We start from the raw sequence: 24,232 nt of genomic DNA, 5'->3' as shown, positions 1-24,232 counted from the left end.
GCATTTATTTGTTTAGAATTTTTTAAGTTTGGGACAGTAGCTTACTTTTTAATAGGCTGAAATGATGTCAGAATGGAAGAGGATAAAAAGACATCATTAATTTGATAATCTGTCCTAAAAAGGCCTCATCAGGCATAAATTTTCAGCAGATATCTGAAGATGTAATACACGTAGCAATTGGAATCTGTATGAAGTACGGTCCCAAAAACTAAACGTGTGAGACCAGACTGCTCATATATTCTGCAACAGAGACTGCATTTATTTTGGGAGTGAGATGAGGCATTTATGTGCAATTCTAGTGAGTTTGATACCACTGAGTTAAGAGAGCAGTTTATGCCTGCTGAGGATTCAGTTCAGTTTCATTGGAAGAAAAAAAAGTTGTTTTGAACCAGCAGTGAAGTTGGTTTCTTTGATATCAGAGTGAAAGTATTTATGCTCCCTGCTGAATACTTTTGTGCAAGACATTCTGTGAAAGTGAATTTATTTTCTGTTATTACAGAGGGAGTGTAGAAGTGTTAAAAGGACTGTAATGCATTAGTTCCTGGTGTTTTAGTGAAAGTCTTTCAAGTCCACTTGCATGCATCTTGTTGGTGAAGCTTTGTGTGTGTACATATTGTTCTGCAAAGTACTGTTCTCTTTGCTTATCCACTTCAGGTCTCTTCATGATGCAAACCCAAGCATTATAGCTATTGCTTTGTGGTGATTTAGCTGTATAATAATAAATATTCTGTCTTCATTTTACTTTCACATGAATTCTTGCTGTTAATAACCTGCCTCCTGCATTTTGACTAATTCCCTTTAGCAATACTCCTAGAAAAGACTAGTGACGTGGTTCCTGTACAGCCACAATTTAAGTAGCATGTATGTACCAGAGTCAATAAATAAATACTCGTAGCTGTTTCTGAGAGTCCATAAATAAAGATAGCCATAATGGCCTTGGTGGTTGTCTTTCTGAGTAAGACACAGTTTGGTTTTGTCCTGCTCCCCTACCCTGCTGTCTCATTAAAAAAATAATAGAGATGTAAACTACAGGTTCTGACCATCTATGCCCATTAACAGTGCCTCATACCTCTTTGGAAAGAATTGGAATTATTGTTTCAAAAAAATTGGCCTAATTTTAATTTTGTTTACATGCCTATAAGTTACATGGATTTAATATTGCACGTAATTAAGGAATATTTCAAATATTTAAAGTTCAATTTTAAATTTACTAATCTCTTTATCATCTTGGTTTTTTTGTTACTTTAAGTGAATTTTTAAAAATCCTATAAATTGGTGTCACATATTTGTTATTAATAAATTAAGGTTGAAGTAATTTATATTGTTATTTAAAAATCCTTTTTATTTTCCTCTCTAAAACATTATCACTCTTTAGTAGCTATGAAAAATCAGAATTGTTTTAAATAAGGTAGCAAACAGGCAGAAGACTGAGGGGTATTACTTCTGTGAAGATGCAGTAAAAAAAAATGAATAATGAAAAGAAGAAAAAGAGGTGTGATAAGAACAAAGAAAGAAAGAAGACAATAGTGGAGGAGGAATATGTCTTACTTGTGGTTTGCCTGGACCCCTCCCGAGGTCTGTAGAAGCATTGATGCTGCTGTAGAGAAAAGGCAGAGTGAGAAATATTTTTGCAATAAGTGCACAGGCTTTTGAAATCTGTGCTTGACTGGTTTGCATGAAGCTCCTGCTGTCTGTGGGAACACATTCTTAGGCTTCAGAGAAATTAGAACACATAGGGCAAGACTTTGCTCAAAAATCATGAAAACTCCTGTACAGATTTTTCATCATACTGGGGTCCTGTGCTTCAAACTTTACATACATGTGGCTGAGCTAATTGCATGAGGTTCCCATCTTTGTGGGGAGAAATGGAGAACTTTAATCTGCCTGTCCATGTGTTCTGATGGAGCCATCCAGCACTGGTGACATGGATCTGCCAAAGTACTGACTATTTCTTCTCCTTGATTCTAAAGGAAGACTGGAGCAATGAGTCAGATGTACATGCATGCAGTATAAATATCTACTTCATTCATGTCCAGCCAGACCTTCAGACTGAAAATCTGTTTTAGAAATTAGCTTAGTCCTTATCCCAAAGGGCTGTATATTAAGACAGCCTCTGAAATAATTTTAAGTCCTGAATACCTGTTGCTTCTAATTTTTTTTCTGCATTTATAGTAATTAATTACATTTTTTATTTAAACAGTGGTAACATTTGGGTTTTTTCACGGAAACATTAGTAACAATTCATTTTTATCTGCTATTTTTTTAACCCCAGAAACTACCTCTTCAGATTGAAGCTTGAGGATCTCTCTCTAATACAGGTATGTTTTATTTCTGTTTCCATAATTCCTCTGCAAGATGAAGGTAACCAGATGTTTTAAAGCAGATAATCAAGATATTCATAAGCTTCATAGCTACACATAAATATGCATCTGTTTTTGTCCTTTTTCTGGCCCCTTATTATACAAGTCATATTATCCCTTTTAATTCCAGATTAGCCTTTGTCCCAGGCCATACAGATCTGATTTTGCCTTACTCTGCTGTGATTTTGTCAGAGTGGATTTTCATAGTATTCATTAATACAGTTTAAAATTAACTACCTTTAGGTTCAGTACTGTCCCTATTAATTCATAAAGTAATACTGTACAGGTGAGTACAGAAAAGTAAAATGCTTTCAGGTAAGGCTGTCTTTGTGATTTGTAAAACAACTTGTGTATGCTTTAATTAGGCTTTTGGATTTTATTTGCTTTCCTAGACTACTAGAAACAAGATCTGATGTTAGCTTATATTTAATCAAAATTGCAATATTAATAAACATTCAGTTTTGTTGCTGGTATTTAAAGCTGTGACACATCAAGCACTTTTAATATACAGAATTTGGGGCTGTCTACTCTCATCTTCCGTGCCATATTCAATATCCTGTTCTGTGCCATATTAAATATTAGGACAAATAATTTAAATCCTAAAGATTTTTGTTGCGAGGCTGCACTTAGAGGTCTCTGATGGTGCCATTGTAGTTTATGCTGCTTATTTATAGATTGAAGTTCATGACTTTCCTTTGTTAGGACATGTGTCAGTAGGCTGAATTCACTAAAGAGGGAGAAATCTGTAGATTACAGAGGCTTATAATTGTGCTGATTCAATCAGACCCCTTCTCACTCCAATCAGAAAAAAGTTACAAACTGAGCACAGAAGTCATGCTGTTGATGTTATAGTAGGCTATTGGTTTTCATTCTTATGCCTTTAAATATAAACAGTCATCTCAAGTTAATTTTTGGTAATGTTTCTTATTTTGTCTTAAATGTTGTAGCTCTGGTTTGCCTCATTATCTTCTAACATTCATCAACAGATCTTTAAAGAATTTGTGTTACTAAATAAAAAATGTTCTTTTTTTTTTTCCTTTCACCATCTTCCTTACACCACTAAATATATCCCTATACTTAGTATTTGATTTTTTTCCCCTTATTTTCAAGACTACCATTATGATTCCTTCATATTTTTGCTTCCCAGATTTCTCTTCCTCTTATTTCCCTTTACTTCATTTACAGTTTTGTTAGCGTGCCTCAGGACAGCTGTTATCCAAAAGATGTGTTTCCTTGGATGTGCCAGTTTTGGCAGCTCCAAATCTGCTGTGAGGTGACTGAAGCCTTCGTTTTAATTTGTAGGGTGAATTATTTAGGATTTCCAAACTTGCTAAACAACACATTCAGGTCTTCTCTTGTAATCTGGTATTATGTTAAAAGAGACAGGAACAAAAGTGGGAAGCAAAGCAAAAGCTGTATGAAATCCTAGCAGAACAGAATGACGGAATTTCAGGGTAAAAATAAAGCTTGTTGTGGTTTAACTCATTGGTACTTTATGTGCTAGTTAGCTTTTTTTTGGCAAGGGACTGAGCACTTCGACATTTCATGTATGGACAAAAGAAATTTTCTTTTAACATTTCTTTTTCTTCACATAGTTTTTGTCATAGTAATAATGTAAAAAAAAACACCTCTCTTTTAATTCTTTTACTTATGTTGCTTTTACTTGCTTGCTTTGATTTGTTTTTGTCTTTTTTTTTCTTTTTTTTTTTTTTTTTTTAAAGAGCCATCTTTTGTAAAAACATTACTTTGTTTCACAAGCTAATAAGCCATGTTTTCACATCTGGGAAAAAAGGCACACAGTGAAGTGCTAGCTGTGAGAGACATTCACCATAGCTCAATAACAAGACAAAAAAGCCTAGAAACAAAAAGCCTATATACCTGTTGTTTAATTATCTTAGAAAATTGCTCAAGCTCTAGCTTTGCTATTGTGTGTGGGAATCAGAAGAAAAATTACTGACTTTTTCTCTTGGACAGCAATACTTCCAACATGGAAGCAAATTGGAACAATTTGCATCCTACTTTTCCATAGTTTTCAATTAGACTTTTATAATTTGATTTTCTTAACACTGACACTTGAGTTTTTTCTCTTTTTTTTTTGTTTTAATTAACTGATTCATCAGTTGAATCTTTCTTCCTTAACACTGACACTTTGAGTTTTTTCTCTTTTTTTTTTTTGTTTTAATTAACTGATTCATCAGTTGAATCTTTCTTATTGTACTTTTCTCTCTGGAAAACAAAGGGAATGCCCCAAACTAAATTGTGACCATTGACGCACTTCAGTTATTTTTGTCTAAGTTCATTTCCTCAACTGTCATGCTTAACTGTCTGTTGGAATATATTAGTAGTGCACACACTGACGCTGGGAAGACAATAGTCTTCATGTTTCATGTGATAAACTGCAACAGTAATAATCTCATATTTATAGCAGAAGCATATTTGAAAATACTTTGTTTACAAATTCCTCTGTATTTTTTGAAAGGTAGACATAAACAAATGGAGTATCATCAGGCTTTGCAAGATTACCAGATCTTGTTTTGTAATAGGAAAGCTTTCTATAAAGGAATACATTAGATAATGACTTCTTGTTTGCAAACTTTTTCAAAAATTTCTTTGGGCCAAAATATGCGTATGACCTGTCTTTTATAAGTGTATGACTGGAAAATAGTTTGTAAACACAAGATAATCTTCCTTGGAAAAAAACAAAAAACCAGCAGTTTAGAGGAGGTTAATCTCTTGTAGATGTGGGGTTAGTGTGCTTCCAGAGTGCATCAGACAGGATGTGCATTTAAACATGTGCTGGCGCTGTGTGCTGAGACATTGCTGCCCATTGTGGGTGCATTAGAGTTGTCATCCCACATGTCATGATTCTGTGCTCTGTACTTTATAGGAAGAGCATGTTGTTTGAATAAGCAAGTTTCATATGATAATATCTTTAGCAAACCAGTATTTGATGTATCTCAGCAATTTTCTTTGTGTAGCAGAATAAAGAAGAATAGAGCAAGTGAAAGCCTTTTAAGCTCTTGACGGAGAAGCCGAAGAGTCAAATTGTTTAAAGCTGCCTGTTGGAACAATGCATGCATAATGATTATGGATTAGGGAAGAAGCACTCTTTGGGGTTGTAGAAGGGCAAATATTTTATCTCTCTCTCTGCAGCAATTGTAGGCTCACAGACAGAGAAGGCCTGACTCTGCATGGATTTGTTTTGTGAGCTTTGCTTTGTTATTGCTCACCTCAAGTAACAGTAAACGATCCATAAAAACATTAGCCAAGATGAAAGCTAGACTTCCTGAAAAGTCTGTTATATTTCTTCAAATATAAAAGCAGACATGTAAATAGTAGTTTTTAAATGAGTAAATGGATTTTCAAAAACATACTTAAAAAACCATGACATCTAGGAAAGGTCAGTATTAATAGTGGGGCTTTGGCATTATGTGGTGGGTGGCTGTCGCAAGTTCTGTTCTCTCACATCTGTTCTCAACTTTTCTTTTTTCTAATTTTTTTGAAATGAGAACTTTCAAATTCAAACATTTATTTGTGTCTGCCTACATGACAAATTTGCTGATGTGTCTGTAAAGACTAAAAAGCTTATACATGGTGGTTTATAAAAGTTTTTATGCTACAGTTGCCATAAACAATAAGCCAGCCTGCATAATCTTTTCACAAACATACAGAGTGTGCATCTTTTCTTCTTCCATAAGGTGAAATTCTGTATAAGCTCAGGTCGTTAAGGCATTTACAGGGCACATGCTTGAGTTTACCTTTCTCATGTAAGTGTTTCATCTATGAAGTCTATTTGCTATTTGAGGTGCCCAGAAGGTTGAACATGAGCCTGTTCCACCTGCTTCTGTATTTACATAGTTCACCACAGGTCTTATTCTCATTCAGAACCTGTACATCTTTCAGTTACAACAACACACACTTGAGAGTCCACTTTTAAAGGTAATTTTAGCCCATTTTTGCTGCAAGATTCAAATTAAATTCTTTATACAGGCTACGAAGCTCATAGTTTCATTTTTATGTGTGCTATTCAAATTTAAATTCTGGAATCTTGAGGATTTTGGTTTATAGATTTGTTTACATATATGTGTTTATACATGCACATGTATTAACAAGGCATTCAAGGAATTAAAGGCAAGATTGGAACTATGAATTTTCTAGAAAGGGAGCTGCTCTGGAGAACAAATTGTACCTAAGGGAATTCTTGCTATTGTTTGCTTGTGTCAAGAGTGTCGGAAATACATGTTACATGTGATAGTTCACTTTGATAAGAGACATTAATGGTTAGATGGTAGGCTAAATAATGAGTTAAGTAAATTGTACTATTCTTTGAGTATATATTTTGTGTGCACCTATGAGAAATAAAGAGGGAATTTGATTCCATGATTGAGTTTTTAAAAAATTCATATATATAACCTGAAATGCTTTTTCAAAGTTTACCTTAAAACTTACAAAGTTTTAATAAAGAGTATGATTATTAACAAAATTTAATTTTAAATATTTTTAAATAAATCAAATCCTCACCAGGGTTGTAATTCCATTTTAAAAATAACAATTGTTTGCTACTGTTATAAACAGAGGTTACTATATCTTTAATGAGAAGCCTTCATAACCTTAGTTTGTCTTTGGTTAAGGTACTTAGCCAAGTCTATAAAAAATGGAGGTACAAATCACTTGAACTCTCCTTACAGTTAATTTTTGGGTCAGAGCTCTGAGTTCCCTTTGCTATGAACAAAATGAAAAGTTGTTAGTAGTTATGTAGGATCAAATCTTTACTTTATGCTGGTGATAAACACTTGTAGTTTTAATCAACAAATTCAGAGTTAAAGGGAATGAAGCTTTAATATTTTAACCTCAAGTTTTTCAAGTCACTAAATAAATAGAATCTTTAAAAGGCTGCTTAATTATTTTTCTAAAAATTTTGTTTAATGTGTTTCAAGGCATTTATTTTGTGTTGTATGTTAATTGCTGTCACTATTTGTGTAACAGATGCCTGATTTGTGAAATACATGAAGGAAACCTGATGAATCATCATTTTATTTTGGGGTGAAGCAACTGTGCTGAAAAGGAAATGCAAGAAATATTTTCTCTGATATCACACTTTAAGGCATAAGGGACCTCAAGTAAGGATGTCCTTAACTGATGACAATCATAGTTTGGCAATATTGAAATGCCAAGAAGACTGAGATTTAACAATCTATTCGAATGTCTAAGCAGGGGAAAAACAGACAAAACAAATGAAAAAAACTCTCTTGGGTTCTCCTGTGCCTGGTATCTATTTAAGGGTGAGGGGAATAGAGAGTATTCCTCACTGTTATAGATACTTTTCTCCCTTTTTTATATGAAAGTAGCATCAGCCACCAAAATATTGTTTCTTCTTAGGCCCTTCACATTTGTGTCTAGGACACACAATAGAAAAGCAGAGTGCATAAGTTAGTGTTACTTTAGATGCTGTTCCAAGTTCCTCAAAAGGCTGGAAGTGAAGGGAGCAATTTGGGCTTATAAAACTTTCCAAAGAAGACTGAAGTGAGCAAATCACACAGAGTGACAAAAAAATAATAGAGCCGGTGTCTGTTTTAGTGATAGGGATGAGCAATATGTGCATTGGTATTTGGACTGTTTCTTTTTGTCTAAATTGGTGCTGAGAGCAGAGTTTATAAAAGAAAAAAAATTAGGAAAAGGCAAAGGCTGGTATATCTACCTATCACAATGCCACCGCTGTCAAGTGCCTCTTCCTCTTGTTGGTACCTTTCTGGTGGCAGATTGTTGGATTTGATTGTACAATAAGTGCACAAATAATTATATTAGAGTATTGTAAATTTAAAGAAGATTTATAAGTATTTGTGAAGCCAGAGCTAGTCCTTTGTAGCAGGTATAGATACACTTGATGGCTAGTGTATTCCAGTTTTGTTTTTTTTTTTTCTGTGATCCCAATAGTATATTCATTGTCTTGTTTGCTGCTTGCATAACAATAGTTACTGACCAAATGTAAAACTTCATCGAAGGCAGAAAAGGATAAATTCGGCTAGCATTGGGTAATTTCACATTTCTAATCTTTACCCAAATGATGTCTTTTACTTCCAGCTGAAAGCTAGATAAAGCATGTTAGATCCTAAATCTAGATAAAACATGTTAGATCACACAAATCCTAATATTCCCTTTACAACATATTTGTGCACAAATCAGTTACCAGCAGACAGTGTTTCATTTCTGCTAAAAAAGTTGTTATTGAAGCAGTTATTGAAACAGCTGGTGCTCTTAGCTTCACCTATAAGTTAGTCAGAAGATGGCTACTGTTCCAAAACCATTTAGGTTGTATTTGGCCATGTACTGATTCACTCTGCATTCTAAATTTTGTTTCCATGTGTGGGATTTTTCATCTGCAGAGGTGTGGTTACACACATCAGCGAATTGTTTAAGGGTTTTTTCCTGTGTGTGATGTTTTAAGTTCATATGCAGACCCCCACTAAAAAACTGTGGAGATGATATGCAGGGCAGCCAACTGGATGTGTTACTCCTCTGCTCATTTCTGCTTGTTATTCATTTACACTTAGCTTCAACGAAATTGGAGGGTTTTAGTCTCCAGAATTTGTGCTTTCCTACCCTTCAGTACAGTTGGAATTTGTCATGTAAATTTAAAAAGCGTCTAACTGAAGAAAAAGAGTGCTGGCAAATTGGCAGGGCTTTGCTGCTGGTTTGACTTATCTGTATGTTTTAGTATTTTCAGAGATGGAGGAAAAAAGTAGAGCAAGAAAACCAGGCAGAGATATAATTAATCATTTATTTGCTGTATCTGTCATTGTTTTGTGCCAGTACTAAAATACGTGTGCAAGTGTATTCCTAGACAAATGAGTCCATTTAGCCAAGATGCTCAGCTTTTTTTATTCTCTTTTTTTTTTTTTTTTCCTTACCTCTGCTTGTTAGGCTACATTTCTTCTATGTTTACTGTAATCTTCTGTTCTGGTTTTGTGGTAAAGAAGCAAAATAGCTACTAAATTTTTTTCCCTTGCACTGGAGTAAAGCTTCTGTTTTCTTTAGGTATTAAACATTTGTGGTTTTTTTGTGGGTTCTTTTTTTCATTTGTTTGGTGTTTTTTAAAGAGAAAGGGGAAGCCTGGATTACCTGACTATATAATAATATGAGGGCGTTCGTTCTCATGACAAATGGGAGTGATATCAAAAAGTATGTGTGTCCATTTTACAGCTGATACTCCTGAAAGAGCTGATTTGGATTTTATAGTGGAATAATTTCGCCCTTCCTGATACTTTTCCCTGGTGTTATGAATGGTGGTCAGCCACACTGCATTACATGCCCAAAAGGTAATTGTGGAAATGGCTTTTTCTCAGAAGGTGACACTCGTTCATGTTTTCACTAAAACTATGAATCATTACAATTACACGAGAGTAATCACCAAGTAGAATCTGCTTGAAAATAAATCAGGCTACTGCTTTCCAAATCTTTGGACTGTATACAACCCTGGCATACTTCAGCTAATTCTGGACTCAAACAGCATCCTGTGACAACAGGGTGATATTTATGGAGGGACACAAGCTCTCTTTGACTATCAGCCTCTTTCAGTGTCACCTCTATACTGAGAAAGTTCAGAAACGTTAGGAAACTGTGGAAAATGAGAGCAGAAAAATTAATGTAGAGACTGAAGGCAGATTGTCTTAATTCTTATATTGTCTTGTCAGGTGGAGAATTTGCCACAAGCAGTTGCTCCTGGAGAGTTCCAGATCTTTGGCAACTGGATGCTGCAGTGCTGAGCAATTTAGAAAAGAAATAGAATAAGCAGTACGCTCTGGAAAACATGATATCTGTAACAGTGTCTGCAAACATGATTATTGATTTTTGCCTACAGACCATGATAGTTCCTGATGTAGAACTTCACAGTGTGTTCTGCCCTGTAACAGTTAATTAGAGTTCCAACCACAGTTTGTATGCCATGCATATTCAAAGAGCAGGCTTAAAGACACGTTTTTTCAGCTGCAGGGAGAATTGTCTTTTGCAGTATTGCAGAGATCCATTCAACAGTTCTGCAAGGTTAGGTGGGATAGGGCATAGATGCTTTTGGGTAACACTACAGAGAGGAGATGAGTTCATCTTACCCCTGTGTGTTAGTGAGTGGTCATCAGTACCTGGCATAAAGGCATTGTTTGGTCTGTAGTGTCCCCTGCAATTGGTTGTTGAAATTTAAAAGATTATGAAATTAAGGAGACCTACATTAAAATCTTGAGTAATAGAAAAATGGTGGAGCAGCCTCATGTTCCCTCGCCACAGGGCAGAAAAATTCAAGATACGCATCTTGACCCTGAGCTCTAAGGAGCCTTTGACTTGAAAGGATGCACTCAACTGCTGAACTATGGGAAGAACTGGCTGCTTCCATAAGGCAAAAGCTTCTGTTCCCTTCATTCCTCGGGAAGATGTGTAAATATTTTCAAGGTTAGGAGACTAGTTTTTTGCTGCTACAGCTAAGGAAAACTCAGGATTTTTAAACTTTTAAGGAAACAAAGCAGCCATACTGAGGCTGAGAGACATGGACACTTGTCACTATAACCTAGGTAGAAGGATGGATTTGAGGAACTTGCAACAAGAACGTTGGTTGGTGACGATTCCAGGCAGGAATGTGTGGGAAGGAGGGGCCTACTCTCCTCAATGGTTCAGGGCACAAAGAAAGGGTTGCTTCCAGGATGTTACTTGCCTGGTCAACACCACTCAGCCCACTTTATGAGGTGTATTGTTGCTCCTAAATGTTTGAGAGAGACACTGCTGAGTCATAGCATAGGAAGCTAGACCTGTTCTGAATTGAGATTGAAAGTTGTTTTACTCTCATAGGCCTATCCAATATTTTAGGGAACCTTTTGCCTTCATTTTGCCTTATCCTTATTTTTCTGCTGCCTTTTCCTTACCCCGTTTTTAGTTCTCTTCTGTTTTGGCATGTATTGTTTTACCCATCCCAGCTGGTACCTCAATATGATGCTTTTGCTGTCAAGTCTGGGAGTGATAAATCATGTCAAACTATGGAAATCAATCAATTTATTAAAATTGAAAGCTAAATATACTTTGAAATATCTGGGTTTATACACATATACGAGATTTTTATATTAAATTTTTTGTGTAGTTGTTATTTTGAATTTATTTGAAGGCAGGAAAATCTAGACCCCCGCAGAAAACAAACAATTCCCAAATGCTCAGTGAAACAAATTGCCCTCTAAAGGACATAATCTTATCCATAAAGCAATTAAGAGAAATAATGTCATTGTTTATGATGTCAGTATTGTACTTAAAGTTTGCTGACCTTCAAATCACCGTACCTTTAGGTGTTTGTTCTCAAAATGGTGCTAGGAGTCTGAGCTTAGGTGTTTAGGCTGCCTGTCTGGTGGATGGGGATAGCTCTGCACCCAAGCACGGGATCTGCTAATATCTGGATTCTGAACTTTCTGATGCTCCTGAGGAAGAATGTTGAGTGCACAGGGAAGAAGAAATGAATAAATGCCACCTTTTTTTTTTTGTTTGTTTTTTGTTTTTTTTTTTTTTTTTTTTGTTTTTTTGGTTTTTTTCCAAAAAAACCAGACCATTACAAAGTTATTTAGCTAAGTTTTACTAATTGAATTTGACAATAAGATTTTTTTTTCTACATGACACATATGCAGCAGTCTTCCACTGTGAGTAAATAGTGTGTAAAATGTGGGTCAAGCTCTTTCTGTCATGGTTTCTGAACTCTGCAAACAGTATGAACTTGAAGAGTGTGTGACCACTCTTGTGCATTCTTAAGCAAGGCTGAATTGAATATGGGCTGATCTATTACAGAGTTAAGTTAGTTGTAGGTTTATATCCTCTACGTTTGGTTTTTTCTGTTTTTTTAATTTTTCTTCCCTGAATTTAATACTATCTTCTTCAGTCAGTACTTCCGAATTTTGTTTGTTTGCTCTAGTGCCTGGGAAAAACTTGTTTGCTTCTCCAAATCAGGGATGTAATGGTGGTTGGTATAATGCTTTTCCAAACAAATAATCAAAATACAAAAAAAAAAAAAAAAATCCAAAAAAACCAGACCATTACAAAGTTATGGAAAATTGAGAAATTACAGGGTCTGTACTTTGGCCTGCTCATATATATTGAGATAGTTCTAACAATTCAGATTTATATAAGTAATGAAAACTAAATAGTTCAAAGGGAAAAAAAAAAAGCTAAGTTTTACTAGAGGTTAATATTTATACCAACAGTTGTGTCTATATTCAATTTTGAAAATTACCTCCTTGATGAAAACCTGCAATTTTTTTTTTTTTCCCAGGGTATAGCTACCATTTTAGTAGCCAGGAATAGTCAGCCACAAAACTGTTCATGTTTTGGTTTAGGTTTTGAACTGTCTGATTCAGTTGGGTTTATTAAAAATCAAATGAAGGACCTGAGAAAATCTCAGAATTTCATGTATATGTGGGTATCCAGGATAAAGCAACCTTATGGAAATCACTTGTAGGAGAAACCAGTAACTGCAGAAGCAAAGCAAATTTCTGTAAATTATTAGTTAAATAACAACTTCATTGTAGCATTGACCATCTTTGTGTGCTATGTGATTAAGTTTCTTAATACTTTAGTTTCTAAATGAAAACTAAGGTGGGCATGAGTTTTCAGAATTTTGATATCACCTTGGAGATAATCTGATTAATTAGTAAATATTTATAGAGGTAGGATGGAGTTTAAGTTAAATGTTTTCCATTGTTTTGGAAAAAAACACACCAGATTTATACTGTTATATATTTATTACTTTCTGAGTCTTTGAATTGAGCATTTTAAATTAAATACAGTGTCTGGTATGTTTGTGTCACATTGGTTTCTGTTAATTGCACTTAAATATGAATGACAGAATGAATTCATTCTGAGGCCACATTGAGTGGAAAATGCGGTAGCTGCCCAGTATTTGTACAGGGCATTGCTCCTAGGTGTCTGTGGGAATCCTGCTTGTAAGGGTAATGGCTCATAAACTCCAAGTCTTTGCCTAGATATTTGGGCAATTCTGGGAGTGTGCCTCCTCCCAATCATCTCAGGGACCTGAAATGAGGAAAGGTCAAGCTGTTCTTTACTTTTCCCCCCACATTGTTGCTATGAGAACTATGAAATCAAGGGGAGAGACTTGGAGGGAAGTGGAACTGTGGAAGCTCATCTGCATGAATCTTCAGACTTCTGCACACATTTTACGTTCCATTGATGAGATGAAACCTTTCTCAGGGAAACTCTTTCTGACTCCTGGGTGCATGGTTAATTTTGTTACTTGGTAGAAATATGCATACTCTTTTTTTCTGAATACCTGGGCAATAAAAATGTCTGAATTAAGTTTTACACTGTCAAATTCACACAAAACCTTTCACAGTGGCATTTTTTCTTACTTTAATTAGGCTAGGATTTATTAATGAAGCTTTTTGCAATATGTCAGGACAGGTCTGAAGAAACAATAATTCTGTATGTTCGTAGAAGATCAAAAATATTCTATCATATATTTATGAAGACTGCTTTAGGCATGATTCCACGGTCTTTTCTCACACATCTCTCAGTGGTGTTACTTATAGAATATTGTGCTGTTCAGCATGAGAAAATAAAGCTGAATGAGTTGTAGTCGACCAAACTCTGCATATGCATTGACAAATTAAAGCTGAGTGGAGAATTTCACATGCTAATATATATGTAGACAAAAAGCTTTGTAAACTGATTTTTAAAAATTTTTTGATATAAAATGGTCCATACTGAAAACAGCAAGGGTGTCAGGAGACCTGCATGGATGCACAATGAGTTTCCAGCTATGCTTAAGCAAAATAAAGTAATATTCTAGTGGTGGAAGGGACAAGTGACTACAAAGGAATACAGAAATACCTGCCCAAGCAGCCTTGGGTGGGATGAGGAAATCCAAAGCACATGTGCAGTTGAATCCCATGAGGGATGGGAAGAGCAACAAGAACATTATTTTAAAAGAAATAAATTCAGCTGCTTTTGTGTTTCCTCTTGGAGTTGTATTTAGGTTATTATACTCTAGCTAACCCATAAAGGAGGTTGAAGAATAAATCTGAAACTTGGGAACTGATGCATGGAAAATCATGTGCAAATAATCTACAAAAAGCAGGCTTACTGTGTAAACCAAGTATATTTTTCCACTAAAATTTGTAGTTTCATTGATTTTTCTGCTACATGCCCAGCTACAATACACAAAAGGAAGAATTACTTTCATTTTCAATTTTCGAGGAAGAAAACAGTTCAGTTGTTTTTATTTCTATAAAATTACATACAAAATGGAAGAAGGTATTATTCATTATACAATTGCACTTTAATTAGTTGACCTTAAAGAATGATAAATCTTCCCAGGCGAATGTTGAAGAAATAATTGTATTTCTCTTACCAAAATTGCTGAAACTTCTGTGATGAAATAACAGGTAGCATGATGGAACGCTGATTTCTAGTAGTTACATTCTCACTGGGACTTGCAAGTTGCAGAGAAGAGTAGCTGGACAGGCTAGAACACAGGTAAAAAAATATTCCTGTGAAGGAATCCAATCAAACTAAAGCTCTATAAGTGCATTTTAGAGTTGGTGCAACATACAAAACTCACTGATGCTATGGAAGGCCTGTCTCTGCTAATCACATGTGTGAACTGGGAAAGAAAATATATCCTGTAGCCTGAGAATTCATGCTACAACAAATGCATCTTGCAGATGGAGTTAGGAATTTTCCAAAAGGGAAATTTATTGTTTACTGCAAGAAGTAGGTAAAAATGTGTTATTTGTTTTTACCTGTGAAGAATAAGTAATATTTGCCAGACTTTTTCAGAACAGCAGGTATATGGGCAATGCAGAACAGAACAGAAAGGATCATGAAGTCCTTGCTGGGAGGACCAGCCATGCATAAATTCCCTGCTGATTCTAAACAGCCAGTTGAAGAAAAAGTGCCAGGAAACTGGAGATTACCTCTTCAGAAAAAAAAAATAAAAATAAACCAAACAAAACCCCAAAAAAACTAAAACACAGATTGAATCTGGTTTGTGTAGAAAATCAGAGCCAAATAGATGAAAGAGCTTTAGTCAGTGTAGCACAGAAAATGGAGTACTGAAAGATAAAATCTAAGGAGAAAAGAGGATTAAACTAGTAATTTCTTCAAGAGGAACATCTGGTCTGGCTAAATACACTGCACGAAAAGCAGCCCTTTTAAAAGGGCCACAAAATGGTCACAAATCTAGAGTAACTCTGGAAGTCAGCCAGCCGAGAAAAAACCTCAGCGAAAAACCCATGTGATCACCACGGCAGAGAAGACTCACCAAGCTCTGGAGCAAGGTGGAGGCAGTGCAAATGTGTGATTAACAGATTGGAGGAGGAAGGCCAATGCTGTTTACCAGGCTGTTGCACATAGTTTTCAGCCAACATTTTTATAGAACAGGTGATTGAGACTCTCCAGATGCACATCTCTGGGAAGATCTGCAAATGGCTTTGTGGATCCTGGGTGTAGTCATTCAAGTTTCTTGGCTGAAACGTAGTCTGCAAAGACTTGAATAAGGCACAGGGAGTATCTGAAGTCGTTCAAACTCCTAAATCTTCAGTCAGGGCAGCATGTTGGTGCTGTGCATCTGGGATCACACGGCCCCTCTGCTGCCTGTATCTGGCCTCTGAAATGATACCGATGCAGACAGTGAAATGGAGTGGCTAAATAAAACTATTTTTTGTCTCAAAAGTAGGAAAGGGAAAAATGAAACAAAGAGCATCTAAATCAAGTGGTTCTCAAATTGCTTCTCCTGTAGGAAAAACCTAATTTTCATATGTATAATGGATTTAGTACAGCTGATAAGCTGATGTGCTCCTCTTTTGCAGGTCAGAGTGTAGCACGCAAATATCAAATAAGTTTTTCAGATTCCTAATAAATATTTAGTATTTTATGTGTGAAGTATAAAATCTCAAAGAGGCAGTGAGAGCCGGAAAGTGAAATAGAATTAACAGTCAAACAGCTAGCATACTGCTTTTAAGTGTAAAATTTACTCGTGTCTTTATTTGTCATCTGATTCACAGCATGGATTTGGATCTCTCTCTTCTGTATCTTGAGTTTACTAAACAGTAGGATTCAGAAGACTCTTTGGTTTTTCTCATTTTGCAGATATTTAGTTCAAGCTCTGAGAAGCTTTTTTAGTAAGTTTGTAATGGAACTTGGAAAAGCTTTTGGGAATGATTCAACACTTTCCTTACTCATCATTGTTATTATTGTTGGAAAAGCCCTGTCCAGATTTGATGCCTTTGTGTAATACAGGCTTATGGTTTTGAGAGAAAGGAAGCCCACAGGACTTCTCAAATGTGACTGTGGCATGCTTCTGGGGCAACAGGGTGAAGTGCTGTTAGAGCCAGCTGGTGTAGCTTTTGCTGACATTCATGTGGTGTAGCTGAATTTTTGGAACTCTTCAGATCTGTCATTTTGAATCATAGGTAGATGAATGAGTGGGTGGATTTGGATAGTGCTGCTCTGCTCCCCTTGCAGCCCAATGCAGACCTTGTTGTAGTGTGTATGTGTGGCATGCCAGAGGTGCATTAATCTCGCTAGCATGAGGATTTATGGCAACCTCAGCTGTAGGAGCATGGACTTCTATGCAGACTGTGCATCAGAATTCTTAATATCATGGGACTGGAGTAGCAGATGTTTGTGTTAATTGAAGCATTTTGAGATATTCTTTACTTGTCTGTGGTATAGAAAGTGCTTTAAAATGCCTGTTGAACAAAGAGTGTAATTGCTGTGTGGAAGTTTATAAATACTGATGTTACTGGTTCTGATGTTAATGCACTCTTGTAACATCCACGGGAATATTGGTTGAGGCTCTTTTCCTACTAGGAGTTTGTTTTCACTATTTTATTTCTAGAAGAGGAATACAGAAGCAAATTCTGGAAGTCTTCCAACCAGTCAGAGCATATTTGGAATAAGTCACATCAAAAAAGGGTTATCTAAATCTATGGGTTTTTGTCTTGAAAGTAAATAGACTATAACAAGTACTTACAGCAATTTTTAGAGAAGTGGAATAACTTCTTTTGTATTTGTCACCTGCTGGATTAGTAGAGACATCCATAATGTGCTTGAGATCATGAAGAGTGTTTAATTCTTCTGGACAGTGGAAAGCAAGGTCCTCACAGGGAGAATGTTTGGTTTCTTATGTAAGTTCTGCTGTTGCTGCTGTCATGAACACTAGGACAGCTGGACTGCTAAAGTAGGCTTCTTCTTGAAGAAATGACTCAGAGAGCAGAAATGTGTCCCTTTTGTCATCTGAGTATGCATTATGCAGTGCAACCTCTCTGCAAAGCTCTTGTAAAGGAAAGCAAACAAAAATGCCACCCTTACAGACTATATCTAGGATATATTCTTCCCTTCTTATGCCTTATTGCCACACCAACAATCTATCAGATTGAATTATATGCTTGGTAATACTCAGAGAATGCTGAAAATAGCTTATAAAAATGAGCTGACTGATTGGAAATCTGATGAATAATCTTGGTGGTAGACAAAGCATATCTGAGGTTGCTCTTTCATTGAAGAACAGATGGGGATTTTATTACACAGAAGTATTTGATTTATAAACTGATTAATGCTCAGAGTAGGTTTCTGCTATTAATAGGCATAGCTATTTATGTCTTCATAAGCATTATTATCTACCTAATGACAATAAATTTTTCAGCACTTTTTCTTCTTTCAAGAGGCTCTTAGCATTATTTTGAAGGAGCTGAGGATCAATACTTCTTTGAACAGAAGCTTTTCTGCAGTCCCCACGGATAGCAATTACATTTTAGAAAAAAAGTCATATAACATTGCATGTTCACATGGACACATCCTCCTCACTTAAGTCAGTGGCAAGCCTAAATGCTTACTGTCTGTAGAAATTTTGTCTGTTGTAAGTTCTTATTTTTCCAGGTGTAAAGTCCAAATCCTCTAATGATATTTCTGGAATGCTTGTCACTCTTGCTAGTACAGGCCTTTTTGATATCACAGTCAATATAGTCTTTTAGTCTTACAGTCTTTTAATATAGTCTTAATATTTCTTTCTCAAATTCATAAACTCAATAATGATAAAGAAAATGTTGATGATAATAATAATAATTGCTATTACTTAAAAAAATTAAAATATGCAACAATCTCTCTTCTTGAATTTCTCTGCAGAATGATTCTTGGCTTCCATGTGTTCTTGTGGTAGAAGACTGAATTATTCTTCTAGGTCTACTTTTGCCATTTTAAATTCTGAGACCATAGTCAGGACTTCAGTCAAGCGCAGAGGACATTTTTTTTGGGCTTAGGAAGCAAGCAGAGGTCTCAGAAGCTTAACTCTTAAATAGATGAAGGAAAATGTAATACTGAGAAGATGATAATATTACTTGCTGTACTGGTTCTAGATGAGACTCTGTAATAAGATTTCTTTTTTGACAAATTGAGAGCCATGTTGTTGTTAACAGATGTCATAAAATGGAGCAGAGAAGAGCAGCAAGTGTATTTTAAACAGAAAAGAGACAAGTTTTAAAAATATTAAAGGAGAGCAGACAGTTTGCATTAAAAGTACGTGGCCAGAAGCTACTATGAAAGTACAGCGTCAAAAGTGAGCTAGACTGTAGTTTTTTACCAAATTAGTTATGTTAAAAACAAGTTGTGAAAATAAAAAGTTGCTTTGCCTACAGAGCTTCCCAACATGCACATTTAAAAACCCTTACTGGCATTATTTAATGAGAAGCTGCACTGTGTCCTTAGGATTTATATTTGCGTGGAGGGAAGTGCAGGGAGAAGAGAGTTAACCAGAGTAATTATTGTACCAACAAGGTGATAATATCAGAAGTCCATACAGCATGGACCAGAAACTGCATTAAATCTGTGACCCTTTGCTACTTTTGCTTATAGGGGAAACAGAGAATTAGAGGGGAAATATACAAAATTTCTATACAATACATATGCCTCAATTTAGATTCAAATTTATTAATTCAAAATGCATACTTGACATTTAAAACCTGGTTGTTTTTTGTTTTTTTTTTTTAAAGTGACATCAGATGCTTAAATTAATCTTGCAGGGTTTCTCAACACAGATTTACATGTAAACTTAGTAATGAAGCAACATAGGTGATATTGATCTATTTCTAACATCCTTCTTTGTATATTTCAAGGCTTAATATTTCTGTTCAATTACTAAGCATTTCTAATGTCTAAAATTAGAAAAGAAAATTTCGTTAGAGAAACCCTCTTTCACCGATTTAATGATGTCTAGTGTCTACCTGGGCTGAATGTTTCTCTTCTTACAATGCAGTAAGATCTTCCCAGTGTTTGAATGTGTGGCGAAGTTGAAACCATTAGTGAGAAGATTTCACAGAGCACTGAGTCCAAACCTTAACAAAACTTGTGAAATTAGTGTGAGTGCCCTGCAGTGTATGCTGACAGGAGCAAACTTGCCATAGAAATCTGCAGATTTATTTGTTAGTGTTTTTGCTGTAGGTCTGTCCTTCTCACTTGTTCAACTTCTCTTGTGTGCAAGAAGCTGTAGAGGGGCACCCATTATTGCTTCAAGGTTGCTAATGAAATCTTCCTGCTCAGGTTCTAGGCCATTTATTTAATGGAATGGTGGCATACAGGTACATCAAGCTGAATTATCAGCTGCACCTCTTATAACAAGGTCTTTATGATACAGTGTTCAGACAGCTTGGTTTCAAGTTTAAATTCTGAAGGTTTGAATCAAAAAATGTGATGTCCCATATACCTTTTTAACTTCAATAAATGGGGAATTTATGGCTCCCTAGATATTGTAGTCCAGAGACAATTTCTCTGTTCTCCTATCTGAAAACTATAATACCCTGACAGTGTGCATGGCAAAGATTAGAGGAATGGTGATGATAGTGCTCAAATGTTAGACTTTTTATTCAAAGCTGGATAGTCTTTCAGGAGCTGCCACATGCCACTGCCTTCTCCCCTTCCCACTATTCACTCAAAAAACTTGCAACGTATGAAAGGTTAACTTGAGGATAAAAAAGTGTACTGATCTTTTTCGCATACTTCAGGCTTTCATGATATACTGAAGGTTTGAGCATGTAATCCTGACTTGGGCAAAATTCACATTTGTGTCAAAAGAGGCTTTATTGCTGCAGGATCAAGAAGTCTGGATATTCTGTTGCCAGAGTGGCATACAAAAAACAGCCTTATGTTGGATTCCTTTGACTTATCATTTGACATTTTCAGATTCATAGACAAAATCCTAAATCTGTTGTTAGCTAGTGAACAAGTAGTGCTCCAAATGCTGAGTACTTTCCTGTTTTGTTGAGGCTGCATCCATCTAAACATTATTTTCTTAATTTTGAGTGTCTGAGCCTCATATTTTCCTCAGGCCTAGGAACTTTCTTTAAAAGATCATTAAATATTTTCTGATGAATTAGGAAATAAAACTCCTCATGGGGTTGAGAGTGATAGTAGTGTTGCTCTGACAGATCCCTAAGGGGCGAAGACGCTCACATTGGCAACATGATCTGGTTTAATTGGGCATGTCAGCATTCATTCATATACTCATGCTCTGTTCGTGGCTGAGCATTGCCTTCCTCTCCCACTCATCACTCTTACCTTTCTGGTCTACAAGGAAAAAAGTGAATGTTTTTAGGCTATTTTAAGTGATGTAAGCAGGCTGCTGTAGTACCATGCAGATGTGATGGCACAGAGGAGCCAGGAATTTGAGAGTAAAGCAAGAACATTTTGGGCTTAAGGGGAGCACTGAAGGGCAGAACTGGGAGTAGAGAGGGGAACCCACCTTTCAACTTGTACCTTATTACTAGGAATGAACTCAGCCTTTTAAGCCAGAACAAATAAAACCACTTATTTTGATTAATCTTCCTAAAAGGTAAACAATATAAAAGTGAAAAAGGTAAAGAAAGTAAAGGTAAAAAAGGTAAAAAAAAAAAAAAAAAAAAAGATATCTGTTTCTATTTATTGAAAAAAGAAAGAGGAGAGAGCTGTGATTTATTTAGGAGTAGTAGGTAAAATGCACATGCTGGTAAAGAAAACCAATCAAACAAAAAACTCAGAAAAACCTAAAGCCTCTTAAGAAAACTTACTCTTTTAAAATTATATATATGACTAGAATCTGAATTTCTGAGCTGCTACTAGTAGGGATGGGGACATCTTGGAAAGAAGCAGTATGGCAGAACTTCTGTGCCTTTCAGCTGCTCTTTTACAGTGCTGTTACTAAAGATCCCAGCACAGCCTGAAATGCCAAAGGCTATGACAGTTTAGAGCTCTGGGGAGAATAAATAGCATTGGTTTTTCTTTACTATGACTCCAAACCCATACTATCACTTTTCCTCTTAAATCTTATCTCCTTGAAGGCATTTTTGCCTCTGCCATTTTGTCTAATCTATGTCGCTGAATGCAGCTGGAGTGAAAAATGTTATTAAAGTAGCTAGTTTCTTTTCAAAAAGAGTTACTTCAATTGAAAATCTATGCTCCGAATTTATAAATCTGTTCTCTCTACATCTTCATTCAAACTGAAGTTGGTAAACTACCCTTGGAAATTTCAGCATTAAAATTTGGACATTTGCATTCTCAAGAATGTAGAGGAGGGGAAAGGAAATTAAAAAAAAAAAAAAAAAAAAAGTAAAATTAGAAAGTAAACACAACTCCAAATAAAGCTTCGGGGTCCAGTAGAGGAAAAGGTTCTCTTAATAGGGAGATTGACAATGATGGGTAGTTTTGCAGTGGAGTGCTGATATTGACACAGGGCTGTTATTCAACTTTCCCAAATCTCACTGTCAAATTAAGAAATTTTCTATGCATGACACTTTTCATCATGAGAGTTGTATTCTGTGGAATTGCATGAACTTGGAGATTGTCAAAATACTATGCACCTATTATACTAATGAACTATTATGCTATTGATAGTGAGAGGTTTTATAAATACACAACTGTGGGAAGATCAAATAATGGTTTTGAATGTGCTAAAGAAAAATAAATGAGGAAAGTCACTTCATTTACACTTATTTACATTTATTTTACACAGTATCACACTTATTTTCAAAATAGGCCTGTAATTTCCACCTGGTCTCCTGCATTTTTTTGGATTAATTCCCATCTGCTCCCCATGCTGCAATGTTGAAGCAGTGTCTTTCAGGCTGTTCAAATTGTATTTTCATACATTGGCCATCAGATAAGGTGCTGTTTTATGTCTGAAGTTACACCATGCCTCAATATTTTATGTTGAACACCTAGCACCTATCCAGAGGCTGGATAGACACCTAGGAAAGTAGTTTTATACTTAAAAAAACCAGTTGCAGGTAGTCCTCTGTCATTTTTATTGGCAGAACTTGAAACTGTGTGTGTCTTCCTCCTGTGCCTAGAAGTTTGAGTGGAGCTCTGACTGTCACTAACCTCTTTTAAGCCCTACTAGTTTAATTTCAAGGATCTCTCTGACAGATTTTTTTGTCCAGTAATAAATTAGTCCAGAGTGATCTGGTGAGAAGCACTGGCTTGATCACAGCCACATATTTCTCTCTTTAAATCTGCATTCTGGCTTTCAGTAATACAAGATCTTTATTGGAAAGCAATTAGTAACTTGGCTGAGGCCAAAAACCAACATAAAAAAATACATTAAAAAAGGAAAAAAACAATTCAAAATGGAAATGCCATGTTACATAGTTTGTGACTAAATTTTAATAACTTGGCTATATTTCAGAATTGCCAGTGCTTCTTGAGCATCTCAGCTGGAAACCTGAAACTATTGCAGTATAAAACAGTACTCATATGAGACTCAAAGCATCTCAATAATGCATCACTGTATCAGATGTGCAGAGCTACTGATGAGCAGAATAAGAGCGACAGGATTTTTTATTTATATATGCTTATTCATATAGGAAAAACTCATCAAGTGTATCTCCATCTGAGATACTTAGCCATGCTTTGGGTTTTTTGATACTTACTTCAGCAAGTAGTTATTTGTCCAATTTTAGGTAAATCTTGTTGTCATATTTTACACTGACATTACTAACAATGCCACACAATGTGATTTTGGGTAATGTTGTTAAAGAAAGAAAAAGGGAAAGAACCTGCCTATGTTATAAAACCAGTAGGCTTGTTCCAACCAGCCTAATAAGCACAGGACAAAATTGTGATTAATATCTCTTTCATTCTCCTTCAGAGTCTCTCTCCCTCAGCTTTCCCTTGGTGACAATTGCAGCATTTCTTCCTGGCATCCTGGTGACCAAACACTGGTGTTTGCTCTTTGGGCCAATGAGAAATCCTACCTCTGTTTGGTATTAGGTAATCTTTATTGGGAATGAAAGACTAACAAGATAGGTGAATTTCAGAAACAGCAAAATGAAATGCTTGTTTTACCCTATTCCTAAACCTACAAGGCAGAGTAAAGGCTTAAAACAGTAAAAAGGAATTTATTCATTAGTCAATTCTAATTGTAACTTCAGTTTGTCTCTGTAATTATTTGTTTGTTTCTTTTTCTCCAGCTAATTTCCAGTTGTGAATTATCTGGATTCCCGTGGGATCTCTTAATCTATATGTCTCCTTTCTTGCCTGATGGTACTTGCTGACTCTGAGCTGTCTGTAGTTTCCCAATTGTCTGTCTGGCTTTAGACTAGCAGATCTTCAATATTTTCAGAAGGGTTTCCGTTCTGGGGCTTAGCCATGAAAAGGATAAATCATTCCCTGCTTTACTGGAGATTGATAAGGGACACTTTCCAGTAATCAACCCCTTTATTTTTAATCTGGAATAGGTCTATGACTTCTGTTACTTGCTCTTCTCTGGTTTTGCACTTGTTTTGTCATTGGCAAACACTTGGGCATACATTCTGTATAAAAAGAAGCTTTCTGAAAATTGTGGAGTTTTCTTAAACATGATGGTCACAGGACCT

The 24,232-nt window shown here is 35.8% G+C and overlaps 1 protein-coding gene across 1 annotated transcript in view; it reads left to right on the top strand.

Annotated features, from left to right (window-relative positions):
• Positions 1-24,232, top strand: part of SEMA5A (semaphorin 5A) — a 319,180-nt gene that overhangs the window by 128,721 nt on the left and 166,227 nt on the right. The window contains exon 5 of the mRNA XM_041475880.1: positions 2,273-2,318. Coding sequence (XP_041331814.1) covers positions 2,273-2,318 — 46 coding nt within the window. The remainder of the gene's footprint in view (positions 1-2,272; positions 2,319-24,232) is intronic.

The sequence above is a fragment of the Pyrgilauda ruficollis genome, unplaced genomic scaffold (genome assembly GCF_017590135.1).
Source record: "Pyrgilauda ruficollis isolate IOZ18807 unplaced genomic scaffold, ASM1759013v1 scaffold37, whole genome shotgun sequence".
NCBI classification, from domain to species: Eukaryota; Metazoa; Chordata; class Aves; order Passeriformes; family Passeridae; genus Pyrgilauda; species Pyrgilauda ruficollis.
Note: the sequence above shows the minus strand (reverse complement) of the source record. Positions and strands in the feature narration are given on the sequence as shown.